Raw genomic sequence first — 22177 nt, 5'->3', positions numbered from 1 at the left:
TTCCAGAGACTGATACCTGAAGAAATATCGGTTGGGGATAGAAGAAATGGAGTCCCTTGGATTCATCATAGAGAGGGGGAATGTAAATAAAAACAGTTATTACCATTGTTTACCAGGTTTTGCCTCCCTAGCAGCTCCATGACAAGACTGACACAACAGAAACAGCCTAAGGTGGTGAAGTGGACTATGGAGGTCGAAAAGGAACTGAGGAACTGAGAAAGGCCCTCTTCCCCAGTTCAGTACTGATGACCCCAGACTTCAAAAGGGAAATGATCATGCAAACAGATGCATCAGAGGTGGGGGTGGGTGTCCAAGAGTTCCAAGGTGAGGAAACCCCAATTTCTCATTATTGTGGATGGTGTGAAATAAGGAAAGCAATGCCAGAGTCTCTTGTTCCTGTTCTTACAACAATTTCACTTTTCTGGTCTCCACAGGTCAGGAACATAGCCATGCCGATGCCCTGTCACAGTTGGGGCTGCAGGGTGCAAAGTACCTTTGGTGAAAAGTGTGGTGGTGGTGGTGGTGAGTGCTCTTTTTGGGAATATGACGTTGGATGCATCTGTGTAGAACCTGTGCTTTATTTGAGAACCTGACTTGAGACTGAGACTGAGACTGAGAACCCAGATTGGATTTTGGACTTTGGAATGATTTGATTATGACACTGCTTTGCCCTTTTGTTTGGTTTTGCACTTGGGCAATAGAGGGACCACCGGAGTTACATTTCAAACCAGTTTTTGTTTTCTCTTTGTATTTTAGTTTCCGTTTAATAAAAATATCAGGGAATATATTATATAACTGCAATTCTCCCAGAACTGTGACTTTCCCATGTTCCTGCTACAGTACCTTGAGCCTGGTGATATATATTTGTAAAAACACATTAAAGTTCAGCAACCAAACCCAAGCAGGCCCCAAATCTATGTAAGGAATATTACAATAGAGAGAGAAATAGTTTAATTGTTTTGGGAAAACTTATTCAAGATCCACAATGAAAACAATGTTACATTATATCTAAGAATGCAGTCTGTATCCCCTCCACAAACATCAAAGTAACACTGATACCCTAATCTAGGCATACAATCTATTAATTTCCTCCTCTAGACTTTGTCTCTCAAGAGACACTATTGTCATCTTAAATGGGATGGTCCTTGTCTGAAATCAGTATGAATCCACCATTCCTTCCACACCTAACTCAGTATCACACAATCAGGGAAGGCCCCTCCAAGCCCTGCTGGATAAGGTAAGGTAAAGAAAAAGTTTTGTGTTACCAGTTGGATTTGGAGCCTTGGAGAAGAAGTATTTTTCTTTTTTTGGCGGTGATTCATTGGTTGTGTGTATACAGTACTACCTCTGAGTTTTATAGTTTGTTTACTTTGTTCCTTTGGCTCTGAAAGTGGAAGAGTGTAAATACTCTAGCACGGTCTGGCTTATCTTTCTCGCTCTCTTTTCAGGTAATTTCACATTAATGTCTTGTCTAATGTATGTTTATTGCTACTTTTGTTTGTTTGTCTCATCTGATTAATGTCCAAGGTCCAAGTCTGAACGCCACATCCTTGACCCCTCCCTCATCAAGGACTTTTTTGTGAAACACCCTGACTTGGACTTGTGCGCCGATTGTCAGCCATGGGGGGGGCGGGGTTCTGTCATGATCTGTCTTTTCTGTATCTGTCTTCTGTCTAGGTCCCTAGATTTTTACCTTTTATGAAGCCTTCTATGACCACGTAGTATGCTTTCCGTTCATTCATTCTCATTCATTCGTTTCACCTGTTCTCACTTCCTGATTATTGCGCACATCTGATTCTCGTTTCCCCTTGTCTATTTAAATCTGTTTAATTTTGTTCAGTTCCTTTGTTCTTGGACTTTTTTTTATCGGTTCGCTGCTGTTCGCTACCATTGTTCTGAAGCCTGATAAGGTTAGTGAGTAGTGCCTGAAGATTTAAATATTCTGCATCTGTGTTTACGTCACTGTTAAGGACTTCTAATACGATTAGCACATCCATTTCTTGAGGATCATCATAATTTTTTGCTTGATTAGAAGATTTATGATTTGCCTGATTGTTATTACTCTTCATATTTAGGGCCCACTGATAAATGTAAAACTTAAAATCCAATAAGATTTCTGCAGTCATCCAATGAGTCAGATCAGTTTATTAAAGTGTAGTTTCATCTTTCCTGTTAATATTTACCTTTTAACAATACATTTCTGCACCTTTCCAATAGGTCCATGGATGACAGCCTGTTGTGGTATTTATAGAGGTATAAAGCTGAACTAGCAAGAAGACTGAGTTACTTAAGTGCTGTGTGTCACAGGTCACTTTTTCAGCTGCGTAAATTTGGCAGTTTAGTTCATTGAGCTTCCAGATTCCTGCTTTTCACATTTTGCCCATCAGCTGACGGCAACATTCAGGAAACAAGAATATGGGGTTTGGAAAAGATATGTCACGAAATAATCTTATACTTGTAAGTGTTTTTTTCTGTATGTGCATCTGATATTTAAATTGTGTTAGTATATTCTTCGTTTGTAGGTTATGTGAATGTTATTTGAAGGCTAAGTTGCCCTGCTAAGTGCAGACAGGACAGCAATGATGTATTTTTATTACATCTAGATTGCCATGTAAAAGCGTTGTGGTGGTTCCCATAAATTAATTGTGGGGGAATTTATTTTCTGTGTAAAATATATTGTTGTGTGGTTGTGTGCGGAGGTGTTCTGTACATGGCCTGCATTATGGCCACACAATGGGATCAAGACCAAGTGTAGTGTAGGCTTAATGCCAAGGTAAATACTGCTTTTCTCTATTAATTGTATAATCATCACAGAATACTGCAATTTTACATTCAATCTGCAGTTCATCTGGAAGGGATTTTACTTTAGCATTTTGTGATTATGCACATCAATCAAGGGACTTGGAAACTTAGTATTGACTTAAAGTGATCGCTGACTTTTCTCCCAAATGTTAACTTGTCAAACCCTTTCATTACTAAGACACATTTTAAGCCAGGATACTTGTTCCTGTCAAGTGTTTTTTTTTTTTTTTTCTTCAGCACAGAATTGCTCTTTACTGAATATGATAGTGACACTGAGTGCATTGTTGATTTCAGTGTAGTTCATTATGAGATAATTACCATTTCATTGTCTCCGCTTCTTCCATTGCAATGGCTTTGCAACAATCTCTAGAGTGACAAGCATAAGTTACTGATTAACTAAATGAAATGTTTTTACACAGTTCTTAAATGGAATTTGTTATCTGTAATTTATAAGTACCTTTAATTGCATACAGTAAAATGAGCTTCCCTGCAATAATTGAGGGAGAGTTTCTGGGAGGGAGAAAGTAAAGGTGATTATTTAATATTTATATTTTAAATTTGAATCATCGTATGTCCAGTCCAGTCATGTGTGTGAGTGTATGTACAGTGGGCTCTAGAATTATTGGCACTCTTGATAAAATTTGGGAAATGGCTAAATATAATAAACAACATGGATAATAATTTATGTTTCATGTTCTGGCATATGAATGTCAAAAGCTAAATGTATATCTCATGTTTCAATGTTTTATATTTATCTGAAAAACACAAGTGCCAAAATTATTGGCATGGCTAACCATTATTATAGATAAAATCAAACAATGGCAATTGCATTTTATTTGAGTTAATCTCAGTCTAAAGGAATTATATTGTGTCATTCCATCACTTCTTGTTTCACTAGAGTATAAAAATGAGGTAACAAGCATGCAAAATCCATTTGATGGTACAGATGGTAATTGACCATCACAAGTAGGAAAATGGGTACAAAAAATACATAAATGGTTAAACATACTATTTAACAAGGGCAATAATAAAAAGGCATAAAACAAATGGAATGGTTGCAAACTTGCCAGGAAGAGGATGTAAGTGCATATTATCCCCACAGACAATAAGGAATATCGAGAGGGAGGACATAAGTAACCCAGTGATTGCAGTGATTGCAGAATGGCACAGATTGGTTGTGTCTTGGGGTCACCAAGTAAAAAAACAAACAAACATAAAATGGCACCTACATTCCAGAAAAGTCTTTGGAAGGGTGGTACATAGACAGCCCTTACTGAGCACAATAAACAAAACCAAGCGAACCTCATTGGAAATATGATTGGAAGTGAGTCAGATGAGACCAAAATCGTTTTGGCCATACACACCATTGACATGTTTAGTAGAAAAATGGAATGCCTACGAAAAGAACCTCATACCTACTGTCAAATATGATGGTGGGTCATTGATGTTTTGCTGCCAGTGGTCCAGTGGCACTTTAATTTCAATGGCGCAATGATTTCAACAGAACCAGGAAAGTACTTGGAAATCTTGGAAGATGATCTGGTTGCCTCTGAGTCTTGGTCATGGGTAGATGGCCATCTCATTCTCCAGACTTAAAGCCCATGAAAAACCTGTGGGCTGAACTGAAGAGGGGGGTATCAATGATTCTGAAAAGTTCTGCACGGAGGAATTGTAAAAGATCCTTCCAACTGTGTTCTCTAACCTTATCACATATTATAGAAAAAATCCTTTTTGCCAGGGGTATTTGCACAAAGTATTAAACCAGGAGTGCCAATAATTGTAGAACCAGTTTTTTGGGGAATATTTTTTTCTTTTGGAGCATGTAAATCTTTGGTTGATTCCATTGAATCATTAATAAAGCTCGCTACTTTAAACAGGTTGAAAATGTTTTAAGCATGTGTCATGCATATTTATCAAGGGTGCCAATAATTCTGGAGCCCTCTGTGTCATATTGTCTGTAGATCGGGCTGCTTGCAGTCTGTATAGTGGCCCTTATCCTAGGACTGGCACTGGGCCTCGGGCAGGATAACTGCAATAAAGGTAACCTCACTCCAAACCAGATCATTAATACAAAACAACCTACAAATATGGATACACTAAATCTCTTATGTATTGCTGGATCTCACTGTATGTTCCCTCATTCTTTCTATCCCATTCTCTCTCCATTTTTTTCCACCTCCTGCCTCTGCCAATTCTTTCCTCTTTTATTATCTCTCTCTCCCAATTCATGGAGCCCAAAAATGGCCTTATTGGATGTCTTCCTCGTCCTCACTTCCTCTTTCGGTCCGGACTGTTAGACATTCCCATTTCCTGCAGGCAGCGCTGTTATGAGCCGCACGACAATGAGTACCCTGGCTGTCGCTGTGATGCTCTGTGTGTGGAGACCAAGAGCTGCTGCTATGACTTCCAGGACAGCTGCATCCAACCAAGTGAGAATTCACATTAGTTTCTTTATTTTCTAATATACAGTGAGCTCCATAACTTTTGGGACAAATGCATATTTTTCTTGATTTGGCTCTGCATTCCACACTATTAGATTTGTAAACAAACAATTATCATGTGGTTAAAGCATACTCTCTCGGCTTTTATTAAAGGGTTTGTTTATACATTTTGGCTTCACCGTGTAGAAATTACAGCACATTTACAGAGCCCCCCCCATTTCAGGACACCATCGTGTTTCGAACGTATTAATATTATATAAATTAAAGTAGCCATATTTAGTATCCTTAGAGCAGGCTGCTTACATTAACGAGCATTACCTAATAAAGTGGCCACTGAGCGTATGTAGCCTCGGATTTATTTGTTTACTTTGAAAATATTTTGCCAGCCTTCTTCACCTCCAGTTCTGAGAGTATTAGTAGTTAAAAGGGATAATTTCATTTATGGAGTAAAGTATTCCTTAGTCTTACAGACACATATTTGTTTAAAAGTCAGGTAAAATGTGCTTCACCCCCTAGCTGAGCAGTGGGAGTGCACTAAACTGCGATGTGGAGAGAAGAGGATGTCAAACAGCAAGTGTCACTGCTCCGATGACTGCTTGGGTGCTGGGGACTGCTGCACAAACTTCAATAGTGTTTGTCAAGGTAGGCCAGTCATTTGGAATAGCATCATAGTGACATATTTATATAGATTTCAAATCTACTCTCCACGGCGATCAAATTGGAAACCATTTCTGCAGACCCCTGTGGATTCTCAACAAATCATGTTACTCACCAAAACTGATTTGAAATACATTTTCCTAGTGTCTAAATGGTCAAATACTTTCAAGGTTGAAATGTTAAATGTCCATTTATTAGGCCATTGATAGTTGAGAAATGCAGCAATACACTATGTATTACATTATTGCATTACTGGCATTTGGCAGACGCTCTTATCTAGAGCGAGGTACTGTTAATTAGACTAAGCAGGAGACAATCCTCCCCTGGAGCAATGCAGGGTTAAGGGCCTTGCTCAAGGGCTCAACGGCTGTGCAGATCTTATTGTGGCTACACTGACCTTGCCTGTCCCAGTCATTTACCTTAACCACTACAAGCCTCCACTACCTAGCTATGTAGATTTTGAAATATCTGCTGTGTTTTTTGGCAGGCAAAAGGCAGTGGGTACAGGATACCTGTGAGGAGATAGCAGTTCCTATATGCCCAAAAGGGTAAGTTTGTATCCTACAGATCCCCTGATCAAATTCAGCCTGTGCCAGTGGAGGTTGGCACAGGCGTGATGGCCATAACACTGCCTGGGGGTTTCATTTGGACAGGAAGCCTCAAATTTGCCCCTGACTATTTACTCCTCTGGTTGGTCAGCCTCCCAATTACTGTATACGGTGAACTTTGCCTTGCACCTGCTTGAAGTTAGTGAACTTCCTGTGATTGCGTTTTTGGAATAGGACATTTCCTTATATAAAAAGAGAACAGTCCAATTAACAAATTTGTGAAAGATGCACATTGATGATATAGCACAGTCCTCTACAATCATTCTACAAATTTTTGGTTATTGTTGGAGCATCCATGTGGATTTTTTAGCCAGTGTTATAAAATGGTGGGAGAAAAATAAGGGGAAAAAATTAAAACCAGAGAAAATGCAATAGGATTTCAGCACCTGTGGTGCATGGACTTTAATAAATGACCCAGCAAATACAAAAGCAAGCTTACACATCTTCTGCACTTGCCCGATAATAATACCACTTGAATGAAATGCAGCAGCCAATTATACCTCTCAAACCCCTGTAGGTTGTGCTTTCATTGTTCAATTGTTCTGATTTTCAGTTTTTCAAAGGTACCATTGCTCCTCATATCATTGGATGGGTTTCGGGCAGAGTATCTCTCAACTTGGAGTCAACTTGTCCCTGTACTTGACAAACTCAGTAAGTAAAACATGTTGAACAACATTTTGTCATTTAATATGTAGCAGTGTTGTTCATGGTATTGCTGCTTTTATGCAGTAAGTATTCTTATCAGTCTAATTTCCAAAAAATTTGCTAAATGTGTTTTGTTACCTTTCAGAAAACTGTGGCACTCATGCTCCTTATATGCAAGCAGTGTTCCCCAGCCTCACCTTCCCCAACCATTACACCATTGTCACGGTGAGTCAACAATAACAGACCTGCACTCTGTGACCAACCTTCACCTATCTTCATTCACACATTCACACAATAGAATGATTAACCCTACTCTGTGACCAACCGTACCTTCATTCACACTATATTCAATTAAATTCAAACTTTACTTCAGACTCCAGATGAAAGACATAAATGGTAAATGGTAACTGGTTGGCATTTATATAGCATATAAATAAAGGTATATATTTATATACCTTTATCCAAAGCGCTATACAATTGATGCTTCTCGTTCAACCATTCATACACACACACACACACACACACACACACACACACCAACAGCGATTGGCTGCCATGCAAGGCACCAACCAGCTCGTTAGGAGCATTTGGGGGTTAGGTGTCTTGCACAGGGACACTTCAACACACCCAGGGCTGGATTGAACCGGCAACCCTCCGACTGCCAGACGACTGCTCTTCCCCCCTGTGCCAATGTCGCCATACATGACATACATATATAATTCTTCTCCCAATTTGGAGTAACCGGCCATGCTAGTAGGCAATTTGAGAGAATGCAGAGTAGCATGTTTGTCCTCCCAAATACATATAGCCAGCTGCTGCTATATTGTAGGAGCGCAGCTGCAACCTAATGATAAGGAGAGCCAATCTTTCACAATCGGGCAGGAAATGCTCTGTGGCCCTGCCCATAGAACAAAATTGGCCAGACTATTGTTGAGCCAGAATTCAATACCAGGTTGTAATGTACATCTCTGCTTTTAGAGTGCATAGTCTAAGCTGGCTGCATCATCTACATCAGTATTTCTCAATTACAGTAATGACTGACCCAATCAAACCACCAAAAATGCCCTTGATTAGTTGTGAGAGTTCCTTCTGGCAAGTAGGTCCCGAGGACTGGAGTAGAGAAACACTCATCTACACTGACTGATCATAATTATTTCTGGTGTCACATTTACATAAGAATATTTCATCTGAGATATGATGTGGAAAAGAAAACCAATGTTCACCAGAAGAAAATACCTTTACTGTGATAACTTTGTCCACTGAGGCTATTGGTATCTGCAAGCATCATTCAGGATGCCTCAGAAGTGCGTATTTATTTTGATGTCTTCTTCAAACAGTGTGTGGTGTTTTGTAAAATCAGCCCTGCTGTTCCTCACCCCCTCAGGGACTGTATTCTGAATCCCATGGGCTCGTGGCCAACAGCATGTACGACCCTGTGTTCAACGCATCGTTCAGTCTGTCGAACAGCGAGAAGGCAAAACCCCGCTGGTACCAGGGTCAGCCTGTAAGTCCCCATCTCAAAACCCAATGGAATTAACAAAACCTATTCTTGTAATTTTGAACGGTCTCAAGTGGAATTCTAACACAACTTACTAGGAAGTGCCATTGTTCATAACCGTTAACTTTACTTCTGGTATCCTGGTAAAATTACTTACTTGCCTTGAACTGGGCAAGATCATTATTAAAAATGTTAACGCTGTTGACAGCTGTAAAATGTCTGCTAGTCACAGACAAATTTAAAAGACACATCGATTTTTAGCAATATTCAGAACAAAAATGTATTTGATGAATAAAACTTGTGTGAAAATCTATCTGGGATTTGCGGGATATGCTATTTTCATTTTACCAGGATAGGAGGCTTCTCAAGTAAGCAATTCAAAATGTATTTGGCCTGGGCCAGCTAGATTCTGTCTGTTTGGACTACATCTAAAACCTTTCTCTAGAGTTGTCTAAATTTGTTATATTTACTTTGAATTTGCTCTAGGTGACTGTATCTGCTAAAAGCCTAAAAGATAAAATACAAATGTACTGTGTCATCACAGCCAACAAGGCCGCCTTTTACATAGAAAGATAGGAAAGAGTGCATTCCAGTAAAAAATGTTTTATGTTAAGAAAATCAAGTTGAATTTTACTCTCACAGACAGACCAGTATGTATGCTACCCGTTTGCTGAATGTATTACTTACTTAAAGGTACAATAGGTAATTTTGGAATTCTAATGGTCATGAGAGGATTAGCAGCAACCCTAAAAACACCTTCAAACCACAACACTGTTCATCCCTCCCCCTTCTCTGTAAACGCGCTGTACTGTATATTTTTACAATAAGCACAGGCTGAGGATTAGTCAACATGGAAGGAATTTACAATGGTCTTGTAACACAAAAATGTTACCTATTGCACCTTTAAGTAGAGCTGCAGAGCTTCATAACTGAATATGTACTGTACTCTTTTATAAGCAGCTTGGAAGATTAATTTAGCTGGTTGTTGAACTTGAATACAAGTTATACATTTCCTCAATATTTTAGTGGAACATCTTGAAGGAAGGATACTCTTTGCCCATCTAATTTCTGGTTACAGATCTGGCTCACTGCAATGTATCAGGGACTGAAATCCGGAACCTTCTTCTGGCCTGGTTCAGATGTCAAAATCAATGGGAGCTTTCCTGACTTATATATGGATTACAATGGGTGTGTTTTCATTTGATGCAGATGGGGGCACATTGAACTCATAACATGTTGTAATGGAGTCCCAGAGATTTCAAAACCTGTCATAGCAATGATCAATACTCACATGAAATAGTTAAATAAAAAAAAAAAAGAATTGTAAAGTAAAATAATAGGTAAAACAAAAAATGTATAATTATTTTAAAAATAATGTATATATTTTTTATAATGATATTCACAGCAAGAAAAATAGAGAACCAAACTTAATAGCATAGCAATTATCATTTCATATTAATTAACTTGTTGTATTTCTGATTTTAACTCTTCTTAGGAAAACACCATTTGAAGAGAGAGTATTCGCTGTTCTGAAGTGGCTCAAATTGCCAGAGGAAGAGAGGTAAAGACATTATTTAATTGAAGTACCATGTGTTGCTGACGAATAACTAATTAAATGTATTTTGCTTGCCAATGAGCTTATAAACATGCTTTATGCTTCACTAAGGAATCCAAGCTGTATCAATGAGAAATCAGTGGAGAGCATTTATATTTTAACATTTACATTTATAATATGTAAGGGCTGCTTATTAGTGTGCGGAGCGGGTATAAGTGAACACTTTACCTGGGGTTAAACTTACAGGTGATCTTTCTCTCTGTTGGTTATCACAGGCCAGACTTCTTCACTTTGTACTTGGAGGAGCCAGATAAATCTGGACATAATAGTGGACCAGTCAGTGGTAGGGTAAGAAAAGTATCAATACATACACTTTTCCAGAGATTAGGATTTTGGCCTCCAACTATCATTTCTATGAAGGGGCAAATATGAATTCTTTATATAAAAATGCTATTTTCTGTGTCAGCATAAAAAACACAGTTGACTTTGTTAAATTAATATGGTATGCTAAGGTACTGGGACTTGGATTGAAAGCTAAAATCATAACATTGACTAAATCTATGCTATCTATGCTATCTATGCTACGTACAATGCTGAACCATCAGTTTTTGATGAGTTGGCTTTACAGTCACTGTAAAACGAGAGCAGAGCATCATATTTTCTGTAATCTCTGAAAAGGTTTAAAGCAGGTGACCGTCTTCCAGACATAAAAAGGACATAGGAGTCGAAGCACTTCTAGTATGTTATCCTGCTCTGATCTTCGTATCTCAGAGCTCATAACTAAAGGCTATCTCCAATTCACTGCAGACTGAAGGTTAATGGCTTCTGTGTCAGCTAGTGATATTCTGACAAAAAAATGAATGCCGAATTTGTACAATTTCAAAACATATCTGTGTCATTACAGCATAAACTACTTAATGCATGGGTTTTCAGGACCCTCTGTGCTAGTATTAATTCCAATTTTAATGTCTACTACAGGACATTATTGTCCAATAGAATAAAGAATAAATGTCTAGAAACCTGATATCCCATGTCATTTAATCAGTTTGAAATACGAATGGTTTCAATTTCTGCAATGTGCATTATAGCAAATAAGTCATTTAGGAAGAAGTAAAAAACATATATTAAATTAAAGATTGACAAGTGATATTAGTTGGGTCTTAATTGCTAATAGCTTGGACAATACATCAATGACACCAAATCAATTTGGGAAATTATGATCTCAGAGACAAAGCAAATGGCAATGAGCCAAGATTTGAATTTTGTTCAAATATTTTTGAGGAAAATAAATTGGTAGAACACAAAAGTTTTAAACAACTTTCATTTATCAAGCGAATGACTGTAACAGAAAACAGCATACACGGGAGTCCCCCTGAACCAAGTCTATCTCTGGCTCAATGTGTCCATGACAGCCAAAACGTATATGCCCCTGCATTACACTACACTCTATGAAATAGCTGCAGATAAGGTAACCCATTGCAATCATTTTTTTGCTGGTGTGAGTGAGGTGCTTGGGTAAAATATTCCCAATAACTTTGAGGAAGCCATTTAAGCAAATTCTTCAGGTTTTTATGTATTTCTTCAAAGCAGGTTGTACATTATGGAAACTTCATTTTTGGGTAAACTCTTGATGTTGTATAATAACAGGGAAATGCAATGAAAACTGAAAAAATTTTCTTGCTTACTGTAATTTTCTCAGTCAGTCACAATGTGCATTGCTGTTACATGGACTAAGAGTATACAGTAAATCATGCCACTCCGTGTTTTCACTGAGTTGGTTTTGCATGTCCTTTTTTACAGCTGCTAAAGTACATTACAATAGTTGAAGATAAGCAGGCAGAACACATGTATACCCATAATACTCATTTATTTGATAAAGGGTTAAAGTCCTAGCTGTGAGAATTACATATAATAGACAATAAAATTTATTGCAGGGTTTAAGTTCACTGAGAACATGGGAAGCTTTCTTTGGAAAAAGTGTACTGAAACCTTCTGTTGGATTCAGATAAGCTATGAATGAAGTTACAGAAGTTTCTGTAGGCTAGTCCTTATAGTCCCACTGGGCAATTCCAGTCAATGTTTAGCTCTAATGATTTACACAAGCTAATTTCCCCCAAATGGGGTACAAGCCCATAGTATGTTTTTCATTGACTTCTCATATTCCTGTTCTGTGAAGTTTCAATTTGTTTACAGTTCATTTGAAACAGTGTCATATAAGTTCAGCTTATTATGCTACAAACACATTGAAAGAAAGTAGACAAGCCCTACAAAAAAAAAAGTGGTAATTTTTTTGTGCTGGAAGGTACACGTCACAAGCACCTAAGGACGAGAAGTTCATTTAAGTCTCAGCTTCACCTAGATGGTGATTATCAGCCAAGTGAGCACACTGCACAATGGCCTGGCTGCCACCCACAGCCACCTTCACTATCATAGTAACAATGACTGATTATGGCATAAATTGGGGGCAATAAACCAAATCCCATAGCCATTAGGCAGATAAGCTGAACTGCATGGAAGATAAATAACATTAGAAAAGGTCCATAGGAGCAAGTGTGTCAAGGAGTAGACAAGTAATATCAGAAATGTACAGGAATCATAATCTAAAATTAAAACCATTATATAACACAGTATGTAAGACAGTAAGTTAATTTACTGCTACAGATGCACAAAAAATCTTGACAAGCCACTTGAAAAAAAATCTTAAGTTATATGTAATTTAATAAAATACATTTTGTATTCATCAAGGTTAATTCCACTATCAGATGTTGACAATGTGTTATGATAATGCAGGATGCAGGAAAAGATATCTTGTTCATGGATCAGCCTGAATGAGATGTATGAGCTTATTCAAGGATGTTCATCATCATAATACAATATTTCACAGAGTGACAATTTGACGGCTACTCTTCTGTCCTGTATCAACTACTGCGTATATTGGTCAAGTATCATTAGATTTCAGTTTTGCTTTTATCAATTATCTATTGTCTGAAGGGTATTAGCTGTATCAACTTTGCCCACTTGTGGTTGAGTCATCAAATTATTGTTGCATTCCTATTTATAGAATACAAAAAAATGAAATATAATAAAACAAAATGGCAATGCCAGATTGTTAAAAAATACTCTCCACTAGCAAAAACAGTAGTTTAGATGCTTATCAGCCTCTTATTTGCAAAACAGGGGGATAAAACTCCAGCCAAACCCCTTGCCACGCTCACGGTTTACAACCCTCACCTCACCAGAGACTCAGACAATAAAATGCATATTCTAACAATCCTTTATACCATTTATCTACTCCAAAAAATCATGTTCCAATATGAGAATAAAAATCCAATTCAGAAGCTGTATGAATAAACTTTCTTTTTTTTTTCTTACCATACTTTTACTGCACATTCGGCCGACATACTTCTGGTTTGGTAGAAATATGCTTGTTTTGCAAATTATTCAATACAGATATATTTATGGATCCAATTATCCCACCTGGATATGAAGCTACAACATTGACTAACATTTAAGTTTATTTCATAATCCATTCACATTTGCTGGGACATCATCTTGAACTGTTTCTTGTTACATAAATGCATTTATAGGTCATTTCAGAGCTGAACTTTTGTAAAACATGTCAAGCTTGTACAGGGTTTTCTACCCTTTCCAACAAGGTATAAGGTGTCATATTTAGGTGATGGATAGTTCAGAAATAGCGCTGCATTCGCATAGCATAATTAATGTACTGACATGCGTAATTACAGGATTTGGACTTGCTATAGATAAACCTGTAATTGTACTGGCTAATGGGGCTAACGGGGCTCTGGTTAACCTAACTTTGAAATAAAGTTCCATCTTAAATGTTTGGTTAGAAAGCATTAGGGTGAGTAAACCTTTTTGGAGAGCTTTTTGGACACTTTGGACATGCTTTTTTTCCTTGACTTAGAAATTGAGACACTATATACACAAAATATAAAAACATGAGGTGTTTTGTATTGCATGTATCTTTTGTGTACACTGTATGTACATGCTCTGACATAAATTAGTTCTGACTCAAATTCTGACTCTGAATGGTACAAGCCTCCTCTTTAAGTCATCAAGCATGTGTGTGCAGTAAATAGCTTTTGAGATATTGACACTAGTACATATATAGGACTAGTACAATTGCCCTCTAGTTGAAAGGGTTAAGAGAATAGTTTAACAATTAATTGGATTGTGTAATATTAGATGCTCAATTAAAAATATATTTATTGAATGATATTTATAGCTGTTAATAGGTGAATGAATACAAACATTTTTATTTAACATATGAATGAAATACGCTACACTTATTGTACGTTGATTCGGATAAAATCGGCTTGCAAATAAAATGTAATGTTTGATTGTTAATGTAAATATTTTTATTTGACAATCAGAATCAACTTTTTAAGTAACACTTACACTAGCTTTTGAGTGTAGTTAATTAGTTGAGTATATTACATGTTATATTTGTATATATATATTTGTATGTATATATCATAGCAGACAGTATTTTTTTCTCATTCATAATGTGATACATTCCCCAGGTTATCTTGGCCATCCAGGAAGTGGACAGGATCATTGGTCAGCTGATGGATGGATTAAAGCAGATGGGCCTCCACAGGTGCATCAACATTGTCATTGTTGCTGACCATGGTATGTCAAGGGTTTTGACTGTCTTTTGGGTTAACTGACAGTTTTTCAGTATTCTATATATAATTTGTTTCCACATATGCCCTCTGGTTGCAGCTAAAGCTGTAGTTTCATGCCCTTGCTTCTTCCAAGTCTTTGTCTGTTCCTACAGGAATGGAAGATACCAGCTGTGAGAGGGTGGAGTACCTCCAGAGCATGATTGATAACGTCAAAGACCTATATGTATACGAGGGGGCGTTTGGAAGAATCCGGTCGAGAGACACACATGTTGAATGTGAGTCATGCAGTATTAGGCAGACAGCAGGCAGTGTGTGTATGACCATGGGAAAGAGTTCTGTTCATACCTGGCTTTACATGTGGTTTGTCAGCTTGGGTCGACGCTTTGTGTTTGCTTGCTATGTTCAGACAAACTAATTTCAAATATTTATTTCTAATTTGAAGTTTTATAACTCAATGAATGAATGAATGAATTAATGCAGTGTTATTATACTACAGAAAGTAAATTATCTGCACAATTCAACAATTTGCATACTAACTTACAATTTTGAATATATATTTAAATAACTATATATTTTTTACTTTGTGTGATTTCAGTTACTCCTTGATGTTAATTTTATTTTTTAATCTCTGCTCTTGTTTAATTTGCAGTGGATTCAGCTGGACTTGTGGCCAACATGACAGTGAGTTGAACAGCACCAGAACTAGAATGATAATGTTGGCAGCTATTGTTTCTATGTATTAAGTGAGTAATTTCTGTGCAATAAACAGCCGGTGGAATAATGGTTAGAGCCTGGGCCTGATGAACTGAATCATGGGACCAATATGAACCATGCATTGTTGTTCCCTTGGAGAAAATTAGGAAACAATTTTCCTTCTGTTTCTCTAGTAACATTAAAACTGTAATAGCTTGGTAAATTGGACAATACATTATGTGATAAATGCAGATGAACAATGCAAGAGGAACAACTGCACATCTTGGGTTCATTTATCCGATTTAGTGTTCATTTAGCATAAATAGAAAGTGCTTTGGTACAAAATAAACTTGAAGAAGAATGCCAGTTAAAGCACTAGGCCCCATTCAGTGATACATGCCAATAAATCCCAAACATGTGAGCTCTGAACTTGCATGGAGAGGTAGGATAGCGAGGTTGGATAGTTATTGATTGTCCTCAGTGGCATCCAGGGAGGGCCTAGTAGGCCCCAGTGACATATTGGGTCAAACTGGGGCCTGTGATCTGCCTAGGCCAGTTTTGTTTGCTTTGCAGACTTCTAGCAAATAGTTGCACTGATTCCAGTGTGAAAAATAAGTGGTTTCACAGGACAGACATGTCATGCAACTTCCAAACTTCCCAGATTGCGGATCTAAACTGGAGAATAAAGGACATGGGGCGAAAAAAACATTGGAATTTGAAATGGTTAAACCTTTACGGAGTAACTGGACTAATGCATTTAGTTTTACACGGCCAGCTTGATGTCTGCCATTTGTTTTCTTTTCTGATTGTCAGTGCAAAAAACCAGATCAGCAAATTAAGCCCTACCTTAAACCTCACCTGCCCAAAAGGTTCCACTACGCTGTCAATAGACGCATAGAGGATGTCAGTGTTCTGGTCAATGCAAAATGGCTGTTCGCAAGGTATGCTGTCATTGATAAGTACAATTGATTGTCAAATATGTTATTTGGGGGATAACTTTTTGATCATTTCTTATCAGCAATGTTTCTGGCTAATTTTGTGTCGAACAAATGCTTTGTCCTCTAAACCTTGTTTACAGATACCCGGGCACAATTTCATACTGCGCTGGTGGTACCCATGGTTATGACAATGACATTGAAAGTATGCAGGTGGGTGGAGGAGAAGAACTACAGCCATGGGGTGCTGGTGTAGCACAATGACAATAATGTAGAAAAGTGTTAGGAGTAATCTAGCCAGAAGGTGAAGGTGTCTCAGGTGAATATTATACGATTATACAATTTTCTCATGGGTCACGACATCAGGAGCTTGGATGCCCTCTCACACTTTGCAAGTCAACCAATTGGATGGTAGCATAGACCGTACTGGTTCCCGACCAGATCTGAAAATACACGGAACCATCTCCTGATTCGTCAACGGGAATCGAAATAGGAAACCTCTCACACCTGACGAATTCAAAGCGACAATGTTTTTCACATGTCAAAAAAAACTATCGGGTGCCCGTAAACCAGTAGGATCGATTCAGAATGGTATCTCACACCAAGAGATTAGCAACATTAAGACTTAAACCTTTCTTATAATTTGGTCTCGATATAAAAAAACAATCAGGAGCCTGCAAGTCATATGTATCCCCGTCTTAATTAACCTGAATAGATTCAATATGAATCAGGCTGAATAGATACTGTAAGTCAGGATTGAGGTGTGTACATTACATTTGGCAGTAAAACATGGTCAATTTATAGTGAATATTTGTAATTAATGTTATTTATTTTATTCTTTCCCCCAGGCCATGTTTTTAGGCTTTGGGCCTAAGTTTCATTATAAAAAGCAGGTTGATCCATTCGGAAACATAGAGCTCTACAATCTCATGTGTGGTAAGTTGCCACAATCAGTATCCATTCCTCTCTAAAAATAACAGTAAGAATAATAATAATAATAATAATTATAATAATAATGAGATTAATAATGTGCAGCTCTGGGAAATACTGTTTGACTCAAACAAGCTCACAAACTATCATTTCCCTTCTCAGACACACTTGAAAGAGTCGTATTAAGATCGCTATACTGTTAAGCACGAGTAAATGCAGGATGCGCATTTAGAAAAGCACCCTAGAGACTTCTCACTCCAGAAAAACTAATGTAACCATATTATGGAATTAAATTAAAAATAAATAAGGAAATGCTTCTGGTCTCTGTGGTAAGACATCAGGCTTGACACTGCAGTATCGCGGCGGTTGCTCATGAGGATGTTCTTGCCCTTACAGACGTTCTGGAGATTACTCCAGCCCCAAACAACGGCAGCCACGGTAGTCTGAACCACCTCCTAAGGAAGCCCTGGCACAAGCCCTCCTTCCCCGAGGAGATTACGGCCCCTGGGTGGTGCTTGGTTGTAACCCTAGTCTCTGCAGACCCTCTGGGCTGCTCCTGCACTGGCCAGGTCACCCATCCGACCCCGCGCCCACACCCAAACACACAGAATTATCACAGATAAGCAATAGGATATATGTGCAATTCCGTGGTAACCAATGTTACAAAAGCAGTATATCTGCATGGTAAAGTCCAATAGAGGTACCTAAGAGCCTAAGAGCTCATGATGGTTATAGTAACTGTATCAGTCTTGATTACGTACAGTAGCTGTATAGAAGTTTATCACACAAATATCTGGCAGTAATGAGATAGTGCAATATAAATCTGTTTTGAAGGTTATAGATCTATTCATATTCATTATGTTTGAATATGTGGGTTTAGTGTTAATTCATTTTTTATTAATGTAAACAATAAGAGGATTAAATAATATGACTGCTCTTTAAAAAGCGACAAAAATATAAAAAATATTCTAATATTATACACTGACTCTGTTCAATACATGGTCTTGTTTGCTGTTATGACATTTTCTGCATAAACTTATTTTCTTCATGATGAATTGTGATTATTTTCAGACTGAAGCTGATCTCAATAGCAGGCTAAATTTGACAAGCCAGGAGGGTAAATATCTGTCTGATTGAGCGAATGCGTTATGTTATGTTATTATATCGAAAGTCAGTATTCAAAAGGCTGACCTAGAAATGGCTTCCTTTCAGCATTGGCATCTATTAGAAAGCACATGCAGTTTGGGCAACCCAAAATGCTACGCTCTGGTGAAGACTACTGTCTGCTGTATCAACACGGCTACATCAATGCCTACAGCAACTCCTCCCTGATGCCTACATGGAGTTCATACACTGTGGATAAGCCTGTGAGATGGGTATTTTATTCAGTCAACATCAGTATAAAATGAATATACAATTGTGCTATCTTGTGGACATTGTTGGTATTGTATGTAAGTGCGGCAGTGGCATGAACAAATAAAATTATAATAAAAATATAATCTTTTATTTTGTTATTACCAATCATTGTTTAGGCTGCCCACTTTTAAAGCACAGTGTCTTCATTGATTGGTTTGTCCAAGCTTTCTCAAGGTTTGTAAAAAACACAAGAAACGCACATGGAGTATACAGAATATACAATATGCATGTGTTACAAAAGCATATGTAATTATTGTTTTTACCAATACAAAGCACTTCACAATCCTTTCTAATATCATGATACAGTATATGAAACAAAACTTTTGCATATGGGCTAATACCGTTGCCGCTCTGTTCCTAAAAACTCCCATCACCCCTTGCAGGGCAGCGTGACCCCCTTGCCTGAGGTCATCTCCAGCTGCTTGCGGCCTGATGTGCGTATCTCAGGGGGCAGCAGCCCCCGATGTGACCAGTACGCTGCAGGAGGAAACATCACTCCTGCCTTCCTCTACCCCCCCAGTGAGTGCTGTTCATGGCGTGGCCCTCATCTGTTTCTACTGCAGCAGACCTGGAGCTGGTTTACACAAACTTCCTATCTTAAGTCCTCTCAAAGTTAAGATAGGATTTCAGAGCTTCTGTAATATGGCCCCTGGACCATATAATTATTAAGCATTTTGGACAACAGTAAAACTGGTCAGCTACAGATTACTGACAATATTAAAGGTCATTTCTGACTTCTGTCTATTTTGAAACCCGAATTTAAGGATTATAAACACAGGCAGAGGGCAAGTCAACATGTCAGTAAGCCTTTTTCAATTAAAGGGATAGATTTGCAATGGTCTTATAACAACGTTTTAACACAAATCTTACACTATTCAACCTTTCCAATGAACACCTATGTATCTTAATCAATATTCAGAAAATTCAGGAATATTCTTTCATTTGATTTTACATTTTTGCTAGTAGCTGTTATTGGGGTGAATAGCTTTTGGATCCAGACTCATCTTTACGTTTCAGATCTCAATGAAAGTGACATCGAGCAGTATGACGGGCTGCTGATGAGCAATGTTGTTCCCATGTACCCGGAGTTCAAGAGTAAGTTATACAAAAGAGTGACACGTTCAATCATGCGCTCATTTATCCATTTGAACACTGAAATCATTAACTGAAAACTGCGGCGAACTAGGTCCTCAAAGCATTTGTTTTGAATTGATATCGTAAAACATTTTTCCATTTTTTGTTTGATATAATCTTGCGTGCTGTATTGCAGAAATCTGGGACTACTTCCACACTGTGCTCTTGATGAAGTATGCTTGGCAGTACAACGGTGTCAACGTGGTGTCAGGCCCTGTATTTGATTACAACTATGATGGAATCTTTGACACCCCTGAGCAGATTGAACAGTAAGCTGTAATAAAAAAAAAATACTGAAAGCGGTTAACTGTTTAAAAATAATCTAGTACTATCCACTATAACGTTTTGCTGAAGCCATATTTATTTTTGTTTATTTTCATTTGAAGGTTCGTCACTGGCACAGTTATTCCAGTCCCTACGCATTATTTTGTGGTCCTCAGCAGCTGTAAGAACACATCTTTTCCAGTAGGGGACTGCAGGGAGGCGATGCAGACAGTCTCTTTCCTGCTGCCACACAGACCAACCAACTCTGAGGTCTGCAATGTAAGACACCCAACCTTGATGCTATACACTACAAGGACCACAGTGTGCTACAGTAGCTAAGTAGTTTACTACATTTGAACCAGAAACTGCAGACTTAAGTCTTGGGAGCAGCACAGCACAGCTGTGTAACAGTAGTTATCCTGAATAGTTATTTCTTTCTCTCCATTGAGAGATATGCTATCTTTCCTATGAAGAGTTTATTTCTGTGCTTTTTCATGCAGAGTCACGAGGCAGAGTCGCAGTGGGTGGAGGACCTGATGTGGTTCCACCAGAGCAGAGTGAGAGATGTGGAGCTGGTCACTGGCTTAGATTTCTACCAAGGCAGCAACCGACCAATCCCTGAGCTCCTCCAGCTCAAGGCCAGGCCCACCTCGGCCATCCATAGGATGAACTGAGTACAGCAAGGGTCATGACTGGTTTCAAGGTCAAACCATTTCAAGTCGGTCAATCCATCAACTGAAAAATGTTGATTAATCAAATTTCTTCTTTTAGTTTGAGCTGTAAACTGGATTGACCCAAACTTTGGCTGAGACACATGGACATTGCCTTAAATACAATTTTATGGTAAAACATCTCTACCTTATAAATAATGGTAACAATGTGTTAAACAAGCAATATAGCAGGTTACATATCTAACAAATGTTTGGCTGAATGTACCGTAAATAATACAATTATTTACATTTCAGCCATTTGCAGTTTGGTACCTTTTCCATTTTGCAGAAGATTTTATTAGTGTATGGCATGATTTTGCAAGGTTTCCCTGTACAGGTTTTCCTCACATGACCTCAATGGCCAAAATCGAGGGATTTTATTTTCCTGCATGTTACCTTTTCCTTCTTGAGTGACACATAATTTTAATTGAGCCACAGACACACACACAATAAACTGTTTACACATAATTCAAGGTTCCTACTGTGAGCTTGATTTATTAATACTCATAGAATTCCATAGAAGTTACCTTTTTATACCCCATTTTGCACACTGAGATTCCTTCCATTGTTGCCTTTCATCAGACATTGCCTCCAAGGCCTGAATCACGCACATACTTTCCATACGCAACTGCCCATCTGTGCCAAAAACAACCTCCACAAGTTCCCACATGATTTCTTCATCATACCCAATACTCAGGTCTTGGCACCTAGGTGTGAAATATTTAGAGCCTTGTCCTATTTGAATACACATCCAATGATCTCACCACATCAGAGGTAGAGAAGATTTAAGTAGGATTTAAAGCTATCATGATTATGCGTCGTTTTTAATTTGCAGACATAATTAATGAAGAAATCATGCTTGTTATGGAAACGGTCCAATATAACTGTCAGCAGATGATATACAGGTGAGCTGGCATAATAAGCTCATGTTATTAACTGAAAAAGAGTTCCAATAATTTAGCAGCACAATATGCCATTAGGCTTGAACACACCTGTTAAGGGATGTCCCACCCAAAAATAAAACGAACATTTGATGACTTTCTGTTTACACTTTTATTGATTGATCCAGACCATTTTCCACAAATATACCTCCAGGTTAATTTCCAACATGAGCTGTGAGATTGGAATCCTGCAGCTCAAAATATTTCAATCACGTTGCACTAATTTATTGTGCTTGTTTGCATCCATTACCTATTTTATCTTATTTTGAAGTTAATAAACTAAAATAACACACTTC

The 22177-nt window shown here is 38.0% G+C and overlaps 1 protein-coding gene across 1 annotated transcript; it reads left to right on the top strand.

The window, feature by feature from the left end:
• Positions 1-1867: 1867 nt before the first annotated feature.
• LOC133125659 (venom phosphodiesterase CdcPDE) lies at positions 1868-20924 on the top strand. Its single transcript, XM_061237199.1, has 26 exons — positions 1868-1910; positions 2218-2457; positions 4764-4842; positions 5100-5231; positions 5760-5885; positions 6388-6448; positions 7062-7159; positions 7299-7378; positions 8538-8657; positions 9730-9839; positions 10147-10212; positions 10482-10554; positions 14754-14862; positions 15011-15133; positions 15508-15539; positions 16365-16492; positions 16630-16699; positions 17335-17422; positions 17813-17985; positions 18488-18533; positions 18629-18783; positions 19216-19351; positions 19850-19927; positions 20103-20235; positions 20353-20509; positions 20731-20924. Exons 2-26 carry the CDS (start codon positions 2416-2418, stop codon positions 20902-20904), a joined length of 2589 nt encoding a protein of 862 aa, XP_061093183.1. The 5' UTR covers positions 1868-1910; positions 2218-2415; the 3' UTR covers positions 20905-20924.
• The last annotated feature ends 1253 nt before the right edge of the window (positions 20925-22177 follow it).

The sequence above is a fragment of the Conger conger genome, chromosome 1 (genome assembly GCF_963514075.1).
Source record: "Conger conger chromosome 1, fConCon1.1, whole genome shotgun sequence".
Lineage (NCBI taxonomy): Eukaryota > Metazoa > Chordata > Actinopteri > Anguilliformes > Congridae > Conger > Conger conger.
The sequence above is the reverse complement of the archived record's forward strand: the minus strand, read 5'-3'. Positions and strand labels throughout refer to the sequence as shown.

Excerpts from the sequence above, each read along its gene's own strand:
- LOC133125659 (XM_061237199.1), top strand. The coding sequence starts at position 2,416 with ATGGGGTTTGGAAAAGATATGTCACGAAATAATCTTATACTT. Across the intron at positions 16,700-17,334 it reads ATGACATTGAAAGTATGCAG|GCCATGTTTTTAGGCTTTGG; the intron begins GTGGGTGGAGGA and ends TCTTTCCCCCAG. Across the intron at positions 19,352-19,849 it reads TGCCTTCCTCTACCCCCCCA|ATCTCAATGAAAGTGACATC; the intron begins GTGAGTGCTGTT and ends TTTACGTTTCAG.